Genomic DNA, 15,106 nt, shown 5'->3' on the forward strand with positions numbered 1-15,106 from the left:
ATCTGAAGCTTCTTTTAAGAATCACAATGATTTTCTTGTGTTGTCTATAGCTAGGCCTTGACTAGTACTGGGTCCTGGATGACAGATCGCTTCAAGAACTTTCTTGAGGTTATTTGTCGTTACTTTCAGTGCTACCTGTTCCTAATCCCATAACTCTTCTTCTTACCTGATGAATCAGATTCAACAACACAAGCAAATGAAGATGCAAAGGCAATAAAAATACCAATGAATGGCGACTGTCGTTGTTCATCTTCAGCTCCCAAATATTACGTACCCTGCACGTGATCATCTCCACAAATTCCCAAACCTCACCTCCTTTTCCTTCTCCCGCCAAATCCGACATGTGTGTATCCAAACATCACATTTCATCACCATGCTTCTCTACGCTTTCGCACTGATCCCTCTTTACGTGCTAGTATGGGGACCTCTGTCTCAAATCATCTACGGTCGTCAATCTGCTCTTCATGAACCTCTCAATTTAAACTCTTCACTCATCGCAAGTGATGAACCCCTATTTTGTCCGGAAGATAGTTATAAAACATTCATTATTAGCCGTGAACCACTTATGATATACATCGAGGGATTTTTGAAGGCGAATGAGAGTAAACATTTGGTGGATGTTAGGTATGTTTTTATATTTTTTCTGATGAAATGAAGAGAAACTGATGGGATAGTGAACCGCTCTATAAACCGTCTACGGTTTCTCATGGTCAGGAAGTTACGATTGATACTTCGGTGCGGGATTCTGAAGTAGCAGTGCTAGAGAGAGATGAGGTGGTTAGATGTATTGAGCATAGAGCGAGGGCGTTTCAGGGATGGAGAGGTGAGATGGGCATTGAGAAGTTGAGGACGCAGAGGTATGGGGTTGGGGGTCATTATGGGATGCATTTGTAAGTTTTGGGGGACTAGTGAAGGCTTCGTTTTCTTTTCTATCAACATGGAGCTTTCTGAAGAGGTATTGTGTACGCGAAGGCTAATGATAGAAATAGCGATTGGAGCGGAGGTAAACGCGGCATAGACCGGATAAGTACTTTTATGGTCTACGTCGATGTATCCTCTGATATCGAAGGTGGAGGAACAGAATTCCCACGTATCGTGGGACTCAAAGGAGGAAGGTGGGAGGAATTCCTCGATGCTACCGAAGCGTTAGATCCAAGAAGTGGTAAAAATGTAACAGTAGAAGGAGTGATATTCAAACCCATCAAGGGAAATGCCGTATTCTGGGAAAATACTGATAGGAACGGAAGGGGATATGAGGAAACATGGCATGCTGGTCTACCAGTAGAAAAGGGCTCGAAAGTAGGGTTGAATATTTGGAGTTATGGGAGAACCATTAGATGAAGATGAGGAGAGAAGAGTGAATCAGAAATAACGTGCGTGTTTGGTTGTCACTGGTGTATAAAGCACAACCGAAATGGAGTGAATAAATCGGTACATGTGGATTTAGTATAATCCATTTTGACTCAACCTTGAAAGTTCACCACTGTTATAGGAAATCAGATACGATAGATAAACAAATTTTCTAGATGAAGTGATCATCTTGAGGTTCTCAGAATTCTACGGCGAAAATCTTCCGATTCTTTTGCTTGTGATTTCATTCACCTTTCGGAAATCTGCTGGTAATTTTTCTCGGGTTTCTTTTATTTCCAATATAAATTGAGCAGAGCTCGATTTTCAAAACAGTCCTATCTACATGCCCAAAAGCCTTGATCGATTATCCCAAAAGGAGTCAATCTCCAGTATTTCAAGTCACTTGTACGGAGCAAACAACGAATAACGCAAACAAATCCACCTACCTACTTTATTTTCAGCATCGATATTGCAGAGCAAGTGGCTCTAATTGCGAGTTTTCACATCAAACGGACCAGACCCAACGATCTATCCAAAATCTTACAGACTCCGTTAATGTCACATCTACAGCACAGATACACTCCACAAAACTCCAACTGCAAAATGGCAGCCAACGCCTCCGCCCATTCCAATCTCGTAACACTACACACAAACCTCCACACTCTCCTCATCAAACTATCCCTCTCCCTCCACCTCACCTCTCCCTCTCCACTTCCCCAACTCGCCACCACGCCCTCCAACCGTTTCTCCACCCAGCGTTTCCCACCCCTCAATGACCAATACAACCACAACCACACCTACAAAAACAATCCCCTCGACCCCCTCGAAGTCCTCTACACCCTCTCTCCCCCATCCTTCCACTACCTCCCGCGTAGCACACTCCTCCCCCCTCAAATCCTACGCAAGGGCTTTATCGAAACCCCCGAAAACAATCCTCCGCTCCTCGAAGGCACACGCATGCAAATCATGGTTATACCGCGCGGGGTACGAAAAATCGTGGTGCATTTTCTGGTATACGATCCCGTGCTCAAGGAAACGAAAGAACATCCGAAGATTTCCCCGCTTGCTTCTCCCGTTGCGAAGGAGAAGAAAGCGGCTCCTAAGAAACTGCGCAAGAAAGCAAGTAGGGTTTTGAATCCCCAGGAGAAGATTAGAGATTTTCCGACGAAAAGGAGGTCGACGAGTCGGTTTGCGTATGCGGAGATGGATGCGAATGGAAACGCGGGTGGGAGTCTGAGTGTGAATCAGAATCATAATTTTGACGGGATGGAAATTGAACTTATGGGAAAGGGACATGTGTCGGAGATGAATGTGGAGAGGGAAGAGGATAGAGAGGGGGAATATGTGGTGATGAGACGGGTTGTGAAGTTACCGAGGAGGGTTTGGTGTGGGAGGAATGTGAGTTTTTCTCTTCTTTTCTCTTCTGCTATTTTGATTTCGGTTTTGTGTGAGATCGCCATTTGAATGGGAGACTTGGGTATAGGGATGTGTTTCTGGAACTAAAGGAATGAATACTAATTTTGTGTATGGATGATTCAGTGTAAGGATCAATTCGAACAGCTGTTTATTAGGAGGACTTGAGACAGACAGTCGATGTGGATACGTATGAGAGGAGATAATACGATATGATGTATGGAAATTGCAGGATTATCTAGGGAAATAGACTGCACGTCTTCATGGAGATTGATACGGGACTTCGTTGTTCGTGTTTTGATATAGGATGGATGGGATGGTGGTAGAACTCCGATATTACAAAGTAAAGGGGCGAGATGGAGAGGTTATTATTGATTTGACGAGGAAGGCCAGTTGCAATGGATAAATGTGAGAGAACGACGGATTTTAGATGGGTTTGGCAATATTTGACAGATCATGTTCAGAGCGTGATTTTGAGCCGATTGAGGATTGGGTCATTGGAGCGATTCTGAGAGGAAGATACATGGGACAGAGCAACATTATGAATGAGAAATAGACGATGTAAAGATATAAATCAAGAAAGGAAATGAAATGAACCGAGAGTCCTTCATGTGTAAGAGCAAGTCAAACTTGCTTTTTGTACTGTATTGTGATCTATTGACAATTCCAGACTCTGCAGACAAGCTAGCATTAGACTAGCTAGCATTCTTTTGTTCTGTCTTCCTGTTGTACAATTCGCACCACGCGGTTAGTATTGAGATCTGCGTCCAATATCTGGAGCTTTTGTAATGTTAAGAGGTATCCTCTGCAATTTCCACCCATCTCTCCCAAACCAAATAGCAATCAACCTTCCTCACCATTGACATCAGCCTCATCATCACTAGCATCTAGGAGATCCTTTCCTGCACCACGCTGTCTTCCAGCAGAAATGCCTGACGCTGTCAGCCATAAGAAGTAATCGCTTCGATGATGATCTAAATGATGGAAGAATGTATGAAATCTATGATTTTGTTAGTTTGCTCTTCACATTTTGAAGGATATCATGATAGACTTACTGATTTTCAGCATTCTCCACTCTGAAAATTCTATCATAGATCTCTCTCTGCTTAAACTCATCCATTTTCTCTCTATACTTCTCAAAGTCTATCTTCTCCCTGTCAAAATCCTTCGCAATTTTCTCATTATAATTGTGGAAAACTGGGGCTTCTAACAGTAAACCCAGACTTGGGGCTTTTGGTATACTAATTTTAGCAGCAGTATAAGTTTCCTTGATGAGCTCCATTGGTGAAGCGCATCGTACCACTAATGCTGCCATGGCTACCATTTTTCGAATTTGATGCATCATGAATGATTGACCATGAACTTTTAGTGAAAGCCATTCTGTATCATGAATGATGATAGGTTGGGCTCCAATCTTGAAAGATTTGATGTGTCTTTTAGAAGAGGCATCTTTAAAGCTTTTGAGGATGGTATAGTTGTGATAATTATGAGTGCCGACATATTGGTTGAGAGCTTCTTGTACTCGTTCTCTACGAGATTCGTGTATGCGATATGCCTTCTTGGCTTTGATGTAGGCTGCTTTTACTTCTTTGACAGCTTTCTCCAGTGGTGTGAGAATTGATTTCGAAATTTCTTGAGCATCATCTGCTTCTAGCTTAACTTCTTCATCATGATTAGCTCCATCCTTTGTTTTTGGTTCTTCAGTGGTTTCGACGCCTTGCATGGCTTCTGAGTCTTCTGTCTTCGTCTCTCCTGTAACTTCAACTGCTACGGGCTCTTTAAGTACTGATCCGTCACCAGTTTCCGCTTCAGTCTTTGTTGCAGGTTCTTCTTGAGTCTGTTCATTGACTTCTTCCTTGATTTCAGAGTACTCCTTGGCTTCTGCTCTATTCTTTTTGATGTTCTTTCCGATTGGCTCGTTGGATTCCTCAGCAGCATGAATAGCTTCCATAACATCCGCTGCTAATTGGGGGTCCAAATTATCCAGAATGGGTTGTACAAATTCCTTCTCGGCGTCGGTCCAAAACGATGTAGCATCTTCTTGAAGTTTATTATAGTTCTCCAAAACGCCCTCTTTCTCAGCGGCCTGAAGCAACTCCTTTCCAAGAAAACTCTTAGGATGAGGTGGGATGAAGGAGTAGGTTGGGATTAAGTATTCGTACCACCGCGAGTCGCACATTTGGTAGCAATTGAAGGATCCAGTAGTTCTTTCGATACCCCAGACTCGAATTTGATCTGGTAAATGGGAATTGATGTTTTCAACAACTTTCGGGTCTTCGATGATGAGTTTCAAGGAGAGAACGTTGCCAGCTGCATGGACGCCTTTATCAGTTCGCGCGCATCGAATCAAGGCGGACTTTTTGGGATCATTTGCATTGGCTTTCGAAATCGCACCGGCGGCAACAAAAGCCTTGAACATATCACCTTCAATCGTCTTCTCCTTGGTGTTAATTTGCAAGCCTTTGTATCCTGTTCCTGCATAGCCAATCATGACGGCGACTTTATGTTTTGGTTTTCGTACTTCACTTTCGATTTCCTCCTTAGTGAACTCCGTACTAAATGCTGTTGGCTCTGATTCTCCATTGTGTACCGTCTTTCTGCGTTTCGATGCTTGGTCGTCGTCGTTTCGATCTCTCTTTGGTTCTTGTCGACTAAATAAAGTTAGAGAGAATGAATTGAAAGTTTAGGAATCCCGACTAACTGATACTCCTTGCGACCCATCTCTGGCTTTCTACCACCTCTGGAACCACCTCTAGAATTCCCTCTGCCGCCTCTGCCAAAACCTCCCCGCCCCCGCCCTCGTCCTCCTCCACCTCGTTGACCTCCGGATTGTGCGTTCGCCTCCATGATTGATGTAGTTATTCGAATTTCGGAGATGTATGCGAACGTATTTTTCAATAATCGAAGGATGCGCATATATCACATGCGTGGAGTTGAAAACAAAACAACCTGATGAATCAGAAATTCAACATGGTCCATGAATATTTCTCCCAATAATTTTTAGTATCCTGGTCCGAGCTTCAGCCAATAATTGTGAACTAAAAACAACTAGCCCCGCACGTGCCCTGTAACTTGATATGGTTAAGTGGTGGCTTACATAATTAAAAAATCCACTACTGCAGCTCTACCTCATCTCATTCAGCCTTGCCAATTGAAGTCATCAAAATCCATCCATTCACTTTATCTCCTGCAAATATCAACCATATCAAATTTTTATTCTATCAACTCCCTGCCATCGTGAACAATACTTACAATACAACGACCATACCACCCACACTCAACAGACACTAATAGAGGATTTGTCTCATCCTGTTCATGTCTTCTACTTTATTGTCTTGAGGATACAAACCGATAATGCGCAGCCTGGACACCATTTATTAAAATATCTCTTTGTCTTTTTTTCGATTCTATCTCTAACGACTTTACAAAACCCATCTTTCAAAAACATATTCTACCTCTTTTTGAGAAACTCACAGACCCTCAGGGCCCCGCATCCCCTCTTTCCCAAATACCAGACCTAGATCTCATCTTCTATTCCCAATTTCTTGATTATCCATTCGCAAATATGGATCTCGCCCAGATGTTGGTGCGCTCTTGTATGCGCTCGTTCTATGACACAAAACATATCCTTGTGATTGATGCGCTCGTCATTCACTCCGCGTATGTATTTCTGTGAGACTTTCTGGGAGTTTGGGAAAGGAAAGCTGACATTTCTTAGCTTGCGCGACGATGATTTAGCATACCTGATGAGCATAAATACGAAGGAGCTTCACAAGCTTTGTGGAAAGTTGAAGGAGGATCGATTTCTTGCAGTGTATGGCAGATAGTTTATTCTGCATTTTGGCTTTTGCTAATTGGATTGTGTAGGCATTCCCGCCCAGAGATCAAAGAAGGCCAACAACGACCAATTAATCGAACCTACTATTTTATCGATTATCGCGCAACAATCGATGCGATTAAATGGAGAGTCTACCAAATAGACAAGGCTGTTCAAGGAAATACTGTGCCAGATGATGAGAGAAAGGAATACTTTTGCCCTCGATGCAAATCAGAATGGACAACCTTCGAGGTTTTGGACAAGAGAAATTATGAAGGCTTTTTATGTCACAAATGCGATTACCTTCTGGTACACGACCCTGACAATAACCGTGGTGGACATGAACAGTCATCGAAACTTAATGCACAGTTTAAATTCATCACCGACTTACTCCCAAAAATCGATAAGGTGGTCATCCCTGCAAACACCTTCGAACAAGCTCTCTCAACGGCTCGTAAAGTGGTTCGAGATGAAGCTAATCCTGGCAGTCAAACTGCACCCGTCGCTCTCTCTTCGGAGCGACCAACTGCTGTTCGTGGTCTGGATAATACTGGACCGACGTCCATCTCAGTTACTTTGACGAACGGAGAAGGACCTACAGCTGCGGATATCGCTGCTGAACAAGCTCGCAAAGAGAAAACGGCTGCTCAAAATGCGTTACCTCAGCATTTCACTCACAGTACCATCACTGGAGAGCAGGTCAAGTTTGGCAACCAACCTACGGCCTCTATTGGCCCTGCAGTTGACACCAATAAGAAGGATATCAAACCTGATACCGACGGTACTGGTGAAGGGGCTGAAATTGATGATTATTTTGCGCAACTAAAGGCTGCACAAGCTAAAGAACTCGAACAAGAGGCCGACGAAGAGTATGAAACCGACGAAGAAGAAGAAGAAGGCTTCGAAGACGTCATTCCAAATAGCACCACATCTGGTGCCGCCACTCCAGCTAGCTCGGTCGGAGGCACAGAAACTAAGCCCAGTGTAACGAGTGGTAGTGGTCTCAGTGGTGTTCTAAAGCATTCACGAAATGAAAGTGTTTCAGCAAGTGGAACGAGCACAGGCGCAGGAAGTCCGGTAACAGGACCTAATACACCGAATGAGGATAGACCAACGAAGAGAGTTAGAATTGAAGAGCCTGCTCCAGCAGCACCGGCTATAAAAGATGAAGAGGAGAGTGAAGAGGATATGGAGTTTGAAGACGTTTGATCGCTTAGACTCTAGAAAAAAGGGGCTGGGAAGGGAATGGGAAGGCAAGGGATGTGGATTCTTACATTACATAAAATGCCTGCATACATGATTGGATCAACAGACCAAGAATAGATGGGCATACAATAGGGGTGGGTATTTGAGCTATTTTCAAATCTCCAATCTGGAGTGGTAGAATGGACGGATGCATGGCGTTGAGGGTAATTGCTTACACGCTTCTCGTTTTTTACTCGATCAAAAAATGGTGCATACTGAGGGTGGGCGGAGATCAATTTTCATTTACCGTGGCATATATTCAGACCAACCCATAATACTTACGAAAAGGTTTGGTCAAAAGCCGTTGGGCTTTTTAGGTTTTTAGATGAGTTCGTTCGTTCGCGCGCGTGTGCCTGGGTAGGCTTAAAGCTGTCAGAGACATGAACGAATTGTAAATTGTATGATTAAAGAAACGATGACGTTTCTCAGGCTTCTCAATCGATCTCACATGTGAATGGTGATTATTTCATGACTGGCATGGATGGTATGGAGAGTTTATGTTTGCTGATGAAGCGGGTATCTTTTCTTGAGAAGCTCTACATCTTCTGACTACTATATCTATGTCTTTCATTTTTAATGCTCATTTCCCCAATGACCCACCGTAAATGCAGGAGCTCTGTACCATCCCAATAGGTGTTGAAACCCAAAAATAATATCGCAGTGCATGCAACACTGCTCCAAAACGCCTTTTCCAACCCCGACACGATGCACCTGACCCCTTAAACTTTCGTTTGCTTAACCATCCAGCTCAACAAATCAACCTTGGTGACAACTGCGACTGGTTTCGACAATCCATCAGTCTCACTTCCCTTCTCGGTAACAATCGCAGCGCTATTCCACTCGAAAAATTTGCTCAAGGCGGAGAGAGGAGTATCGAGTGTGATCTCTACGAATTTGCGCTTTGGAGTGGTTTGCTTCTTGCCATCCTTTGTCGTTTCGATACCATTGCTCTTAGGAGGCGAAGAAAGATGACTGATATCCTTGGGATCGGTGATAACTTCAGGGATGTGGGAGAAATCAAACATGACATCTGAAACTGGGCTTTTTCCGGTAGCACGACCGCGACTGATCCAACTGAGAAGATTTCCAAGGGTGACAAGACCGACGAGTTTATCGCCCTTTGGAGCGAGGACAGGGAGTTGATCAAAACCCTTTTCACGCATGGTTTCGACGGCTTCGGAACAAGAGGAGTTGGCGAGGACGGATGTGACTGGTTTGAGGCGAAGGGATCGAAGAGTCGCTCCAGAGTATGGATCTTTCTTGGATTGGGCTTTGACGACCGGGGATGCTGGCAAGGAGGACTCTGGAGTAGGAGGAAGGAGGTCGTTGGCGGCCAACCAGTCGTCATCGGCAAATTTGCTGAGATAACTTCTAATACTATCTGGTAGGATGACTACCACGGTATCACCTTTACCAAGTCCCAAATCACGGACTCCCTTTACCATGGCTGCAATAGCACTACCACTACTACCTCCTACCAGAAGTCCTTCTTCGGCAATTAATCTACGTGCGTAGGCGAATGATTCACGATCATCTGTCTTGTACCACACATCGACAGAATCTCTATCCAAAACATCAGGAATGAAATCATAACCAATTCCCTCAACCTTGTATGATTCGTTGGCGTGTTCTTGATTGAGACTCTCTGGAACTGCAAGTATGGATCCATGGGGATCTGCTGCAATGATCTTGACATCTTTGTTGTGTTTCTTTAAACCTTTAGATAATCCAGTAATAGTTCCACCTGTACCAGCTCCTGCGACAACAGCAGTAATCTTGCCATCAGTTTGCTTCCAGATTTCTTCTGCAGTTCCAAATTCGTGTGCGTTGGGGTTGTTCTCGTTGGCATATTGATCGAGGATGTGAGAGTTTGGAATCTCTTTCAACAATCGTCTTGCCACTCCGATGTGGGACTCGGGGGCGTCCCAAGCTGCTTGAGTTGGGGTACGGATAATAGTGGCTCCAAGTGCTCGTAGAACAGCGACCTTTTCGGGTGACATCTTTTCGGGAAGAGTAATGATTGTCTTGTAACCTTTAATAGCTCCAACGAGAGCGAGACCAATACCGCTAGAGAATGATTAGAGATTAATGCCAAAGTGGTATAGAACAACTTACGTGTTTCCACTGGTGGGCTCAATGAGAGTGTCTCCGGGCTTTATTCTTCCAGACTTTTCCGCCTCCTCGATCATGCGAAGGGCAATACGATCCTTGATACTTCCGCCAGCGTTGAAGAGTTCGACCTTGGCATAAACTTCGGCTTCGATACCCAAACTCTGTGGAATCTTATTTAATCGTACCAAAGGAGTATTTCCAATCAACTCGGAAGCACTCATTGCAAGGACTGGAGCCCGCACAGGACTAGTAATGGATGCCATGCTGATGACGGTTCTAAATGTTTGAGCTGAAATTTAACGATTCGTAGATGATTCCGAATAGAAACGGGGTGGATGAATGAAAGAAAGAAAGGGAATGATGGCGATGAAAGAGAAGAAGTAAATAAATGACTATCCTCTTTAGTATTGGTGATTAATGTCGCAATGTGGAAGGAGAATTTGCTGTAGAATGTCTGAGTAAAAGCTTGACAATGAAATTCTTCATTGAGTTACCCTTCGAGTTTTAGTGAAGGGGAGGGGTCTTTGGTCTGGATAAGCGATAAGGTACTAGGGAGGTAAAATTCGTGGCAAAATTTGACCGCAAGTAGCCGTGGAGACCGAAGAGTAACCTTTACCTTATAAGGCTTAAAACCTACAAAATGATACCTACATACTAGTACATTTATCACGATTTGCTATGATTTTGGAGAAATTGCATACAGGTATTGTATTTCATGGTAGGTACTTAGGAAGGGGCATTGTAATATTGTCCGAATGGCATTTGCCTGATATCAATCCAAATTGTATCCAATAGCACAGAATCTGTCGAAACTTTCACATGCTAATTATAGAACTTCAAACACCGTGAACGTTGAGATGCAACCCCCTTCACCGCCTAAGGCCAAAAGTTCAAAGTTACATTTCCGCCTTCTTCTCTCTGTGTTTGGAATCTTGAATATATTTGGAAGTTTAACATCTATCAATCAATTTTAACCACGTACGACTCGATAAGGACCATTGAACTCGCCCTGCCAAACAGAAATTATACGAAGATCAATAATCAGCACTGATATTCAATCTGCGAGCGCGAACGAACAATATTCATCATGCGCTTCTCCCAAGCTTTAGTCCTTCTGGCATATGCTCCATTCGCAATTGCATATCCGACATTCTCAGCACCCGCAGCCGCAGCGGTAGAAACAGCTGCAACTCCATTTACTGTTACGTGGGCAGATAACGGAGATGCTCCAGCGATAGCTGATATTACCACCTATCAACTAGATGTCTGCGCAGGTAGTTCGGCTGCGGATCTCGAAGTGATATACCCCGTAACTGCTTCCGCTACCTTGGGGTCAACTGTTTCGACTAGTGTTACTGTACCAGCGGCCAGGGGGTCATCGTTGACCAATGCCTAGTAAGTTTTATGAAGTCAGAGTTTAAGAAGCCTCGATGCTGATGATGATGATACAGCTTCATGAGAATGATAGCAACCACAGCGTCAGGGACTGTTATAGTATATTCGAATAGGTTCTCTATTAGCGGCATGACGGGGACTTTTGGAGCCGTGTACACAATCACTGGCACCGCTGGACCAGCAACTGTCAATAATGTGGCAGACACGGCAGTCGCATCATCATCAGGAACTGCGGACGAGGGTGTTTATGGAATCCCATACCAATCACAAACTGGTCTTACAAGATATGCCCCAATGGGTCTGATGCCTGGTACCACAATAACGGCCACGAACACAGAACCTCAATATCCAAAATCGGATGTTGTTCTAGCCACCACGTTTTTAAGCTCAGCAACCATTGACACAACTTTGACTCAAGCTCAAACAGCTTCCTTTGCAAGTCATCCTAATACGGTAAGTTTAAGACACAAACCCAACAATCCAAACTTGACGTGGCTAACACATGAAAGGTTGCTGCGGCATCAATGCCTACAGATGATATGGCAAAATTCTTGGCTAGATGGAAGGATTGAATCATTAGAAAGGCAATGAATGATATATAAACAGGGCATCAAATGAACATGTGAAAAGGAGTTTGGCGTACACTCGAATTGGTATTCGAGGTTTTAGTTTAAATGAATACCGTGTATACCCAACGAATCAAGAATTTACCCAGTCTAGCCATCACTTGGTATTGTGCGCCAGGGTCGTTAAGCACTATCTGCAAGATATCTGCACATTGGTATAATCTCAGGGGATAGCGGAGTGGTGATTCCGATAATAATCCCAGCGCGGAGGGTCTGATAGGAATGTCTAGATGCGGGGAAATGCTTGCCAATGTTTACTTTACTAGTCGGATACAACATCCATAGAATGCTATATGTCCTAAATGCAACATGCCCAATATGAGCCAATTTCACGAAGAGGTAGAGGAAATTAAGAAGTGTATCTGGGTATCTAGGTATCTGGGTATCTAGTTCATAAATTAACAAGTCACTCTAAGCCTCCTTCCTACTATTACCTGACGGGTGCGCTTAAGCCATTATCTTGAATATCGTACTTTACTCTATTTGTAATTCTGTAACTGAATAATCTCCCAATGTCAAATTTTGAGAGTCTCGTGGTCTTTCCATTCATCCAGATTTAGTAAGGATGGTTAGGGATTCGTATCGAGCCATTATCGTGGCTCTCGCCTCGTAAACCCCTTATATAATAAGATGCTAGGTAGATATCTGACCATCTCCACCACACGGTAGTATTCATTCCAGATCCTGCGATGGATTGATGTGAGATGTGATTATTGGTTGAAGGAAAGTTGGAAGTTGGAAATTGGAAGTGATTGATCTGGAATTCATTAGACTCCCTCGACTCCGTATGTACTTGATCTGATTCTGCAGATGAGCTACCTACCTACCTAGTAACTACCTAGGCCTCTTCATCAACTGCGTGGCGTGCGCGCAATGTATAAGCCCCGTTGCTAGACTTGGTCTTCCCCGAGGTTCTTTTACCCTGGTGTTGATCCACGTGCTCCTTGTAGTTTTTTTTCCTTTTCTTCTTTTTCCGTCCGACCTCTTGGTTCTTATCAGTGGGTAGTGGAGTGGCCGCTCGATGCTAAGGTCTCTAAGCGTCGGCTCATTGCAATTAGTTCCACTGTGTCGATATCTAGTCGCTAGTCACCAGTCACTATCAACTAGCTTGAGGATTGGCTTGAGGATTGGTGGACGGATGTCCTTGTTGAGACTTGGAGAGGAGCATATTTTCTCTTCGGATACTCTGCTCTTAGGCATTGGATACAGTGCTCTCCGTACGTACCACAATCAGGCTGAATGCTGCTAATGTTACGGATGCCACCTCCTGTCGACGCATAATCCCATGCTCCTCATTTTAATTCAATTCAAATACAATTCCAGGAGAGACAAGGGGACCGATCAGTTGATGTTGTCCGCACAATGCACAATGCACAATGCACATGCTTGTGTAACCTTCCTTGTCACTTTCTATACCTACCCACCCATTCCTCTGCTGTACTAATAATACCTTTTGCACCTCTGTTCATTTCTCTTATTAGCGCTGAGGGAAATTCCCAAAAACCCTATAAACCAACTATAAACCGAATCCACTCCCACTCCACTCAAATATAAGACCATCAATTCCTCCATACACAACCCAATCTCGCCTTCCAACAACAAATTTTGCATATCGTCTGTCACCGAGAACATGCGCTTCTTGGAGCTCCTCCAAGCATCCATTAAGCCTCCCTGGCCCCGGCGTCTTCTGAATTCTTGATCTCATCATCCACGTTCATTTGGATACTTGGTGGAGAGAGATAACAAAAATCGAAAGGTTTAGATTTTCTACTGTCGGATACAGAGATTTAGTTTCACAGACAATAAATCCGGAACTATGTCTCCCTTACCTACAGATGGATCTGACTCGACGGCTTTCGTGAATTCGAACCACGGTTCAGATGACCATACTGACCACGAACTACCACCACCACCGAATCCTTCATCCGATGCAGGTCTGACGGTTGACCCTTGTGCAAATGATCGTGGAGTTTCACCACCATCTCCAAGTAGCATCGATATATTTACTCTTTCGCCGATAACAGCACTTAAATTGTTATGTGCTGGTATCGAAGCTCTAGTTCAATTTACGGGGGATATTCCTCCCATGCCAGCGTCGGCCGAAACGACGATGCCAAATATGAGGGGAATGCAGGCAGAGAAAGAAAATATACGACGGTCTGGATCATGGACAAACTTAGCAGGTTTTCGACAACGAACTTCTGGATCAGATGTTATAGATGGAGTAAATCTTCGTCCGAAACCTCTGGAAACACAGCATGTCGTGCCCGCAGAACCATATATTATCGTTGGAGAGAATGCCGAACCTTTGAATGTTCAACACAGTGCTATCACACGAAAATTTTATTCGAAGCATCCTCCTCCGATCTCTTTGGAAGACTATCTGATGCGAATACACACATTTTGTCCAATGTCAACAGCTGTCTATCTTGCAACAAGTTCCTACATACACAGGGTGGCAGTCGATGAACGAGTCATACCTGTAACAAGGCGAAACTCACATCGACTCATATTAGCTGGGTTACGTGTGGCTATGAAAGCACTCGAGGACCAAAGCTATGCCCATGCACGCTTCTCAAAAGTCGGAGGAGTTAGTGAACAAGAGCTTTCGAGATTGGAAATCAATTTTTGTTTCCTTACAAATTTCGAGTTTAAGACGAGCAAAGAAGCTCTCTTACAGCACGCGATAAGTCTAAAGGAATTATCGTCTTTACAGGGGGGAGTGAATTTCGTCCCGAAAATGTCTCTCTTAAATAAGGGTAGACCAGGCATGGCTGCACAAGAGACAGTGTTAGAAGTAACGGCGGATGCTTAGATGTGCGTTAGGCATAGCCTAAATATGATACAGGCGATGTTGGAAAGTAGGAAAGTGGCCGAGTCAAGACGTACACGGCTTCTGAACCTGAGAGATGAGCAAGATATGGATGGCATGGAACAAGTCCCGGATGAAGGAACTGAAGCAGATTGCATATAAGATTTGGCCTCGTTACCATAGAGAACACAGTTGAGATGATCAGGCGCTACAACATGGATATGAGGCAGCATTGGAAGCGTTTTATAATGGGTGCGGCTTGGTTCACGATTGTTGGATGGTATACATTGCTCCAAATCGTGTGGATGGGCAATAGGATTGTTCGATAATTTGATA

At 44.0% G+C, this 15,106-nt stretch overlaps 7 protein-coding genes across 7 annotated transcripts; 5 read left to right on the forward strand and 2 right to left on the reverse strand.

Moving 5' to 3' along the window:
* Positions 1 to 373: 373 nt before the first annotated feature.
* EAE98_006527 (uncharacterized protein) lies at positions 374 to 1,574 on the forward strand (the record flags this gene model as incomplete). Its single annotated transcript, XM_038954150.1, has 3 exons — positions 374 to 624; positions 675 to 890; positions 990 to 1,574. 3 exons carry the CDS (start codon positions 374 to 376, stop codon positions 1,339 to 1,341), a joined length of 819 nt encoding a protein of 272 aa, XP_038809395.1. The 3' UTR covers positions 1,342 to 1,574.
* A 379-nt stretch (positions 1,575 to 1,953) lies between these two features.
* EAE98_006528 (uncharacterized protein) lies at positions 1,954 to 2,814 on the forward strand (the record flags this gene model as incomplete). The annotated part of the gene is made up of 1 exon (XM_038954151.1): positions 1,954 to 2,814. One exon carries the CDS (start codon positions 1,954 to 1,956, stop codon positions 2,812 to 2,814), a length of 861 nt encoding a protein of 286 aa, XP_038809396.1.
* Positions 2,815 to 3,606: 792 nt separating this feature from the next.
* Positions 3,607 to 5,610, reverse strand: EAE98_006529 (uncharacterized protein; the record flags this gene model as incomplete). The annotated part of the gene is made up of 3 exons (XM_038954152.1): positions 3,607 to 3,763; positions 3,819 to 5,414; positions 5,465 to 5,610. The coding sequence occupies 3 exons, from the start codon at positions 5,608 to 5,610 to the stop codon at positions 3,607 to 3,609; spliced, it is 1,899 nt and encodes a 632-aa protein (XP_038809397.1).
* A 718-nt stretch (positions 5,611 to 6,328) lies between these two features.
* Positions 6,329 to 7,789, forward strand: EAE98_006530 (uncharacterized protein; the record flags this gene model as incomplete). The annotated part of the gene is made up of 3 exons (XM_038954153.1): positions 6,329 to 6,423; positions 6,482 to 6,577; positions 6,631 to 7,789. The coding sequence occupies 3 exons, from the start codon at positions 6,329 to 6,331 to the stop codon at positions 7,787 to 7,789; spliced, it is 1,350 nt and encodes a 449-aa protein (XP_038809398.1).
* Positions 7,790 to 8,544: 755 nt separating this feature from the next.
* EAE98_006531 (uncharacterized protein) lies at positions 8,545 to 10,200 on the reverse strand (the record flags this gene model as incomplete). Its single annotated transcript, XM_038954154.1, has 2 exons — positions 8,545 to 9,892; positions 9,941 to 10,200. 2 exons carry the CDS (start codon positions 10,198 to 10,200, stop codon positions 8,545 to 8,547), a joined length of 1,608 nt encoding a protein of 535 aa, XP_038809399.1.
* Positions 10,201 to 11,024: 824 nt separating this feature from the next.
* On the forward strand, positions 11,025 to 11,904 carry EAE98_006532 (uncharacterized protein; the record flags this gene model as incomplete). Its single annotated transcript, XM_038954155.1, has 3 exons — positions 11,025 to 11,332; positions 11,389 to 11,785; positions 11,842 to 11,904. The coding sequence occupies 3 exons, from the start codon at positions 11,025 to 11,027 to the stop codon at positions 11,902 to 11,904; spliced, it is 768 nt and encodes a 255-aa protein (XP_038809400.1).
* A 1,870-nt stretch (positions 11,905 to 13,774) lies between these two features.
* On the forward strand, positions 13,775 to 14,773 carry EAE98_006533 (uncharacterized protein; the record flags this gene model as incomplete). Its single annotated transcript, XM_038954156.1, has 1 exon — positions 13,775 to 14,773. The coding sequence occupies one exon, from the start codon at positions 13,775 to 13,777 to the stop codon at positions 14,771 to 14,773; it is 999 nt and encodes a 332-aa protein (XP_038809401.1).
* Between the last annotated feature and the right edge of the window lie 333 nt (positions 14,774 to 15,106).

This window comes from Botrytis deweyae (genome assembly GCF_014898535.1).
Source record: "Botrytis deweyae strain B1 chromosome Unknown BDEW_014, whole genome shotgun sequence".
NCBI classification, from domain to species: Eukaryota; Fungi; Ascomycota; class Leotiomycetes; order Helotiales; family Sclerotiniaceae; genus Botrytis; species Botrytis deweyae.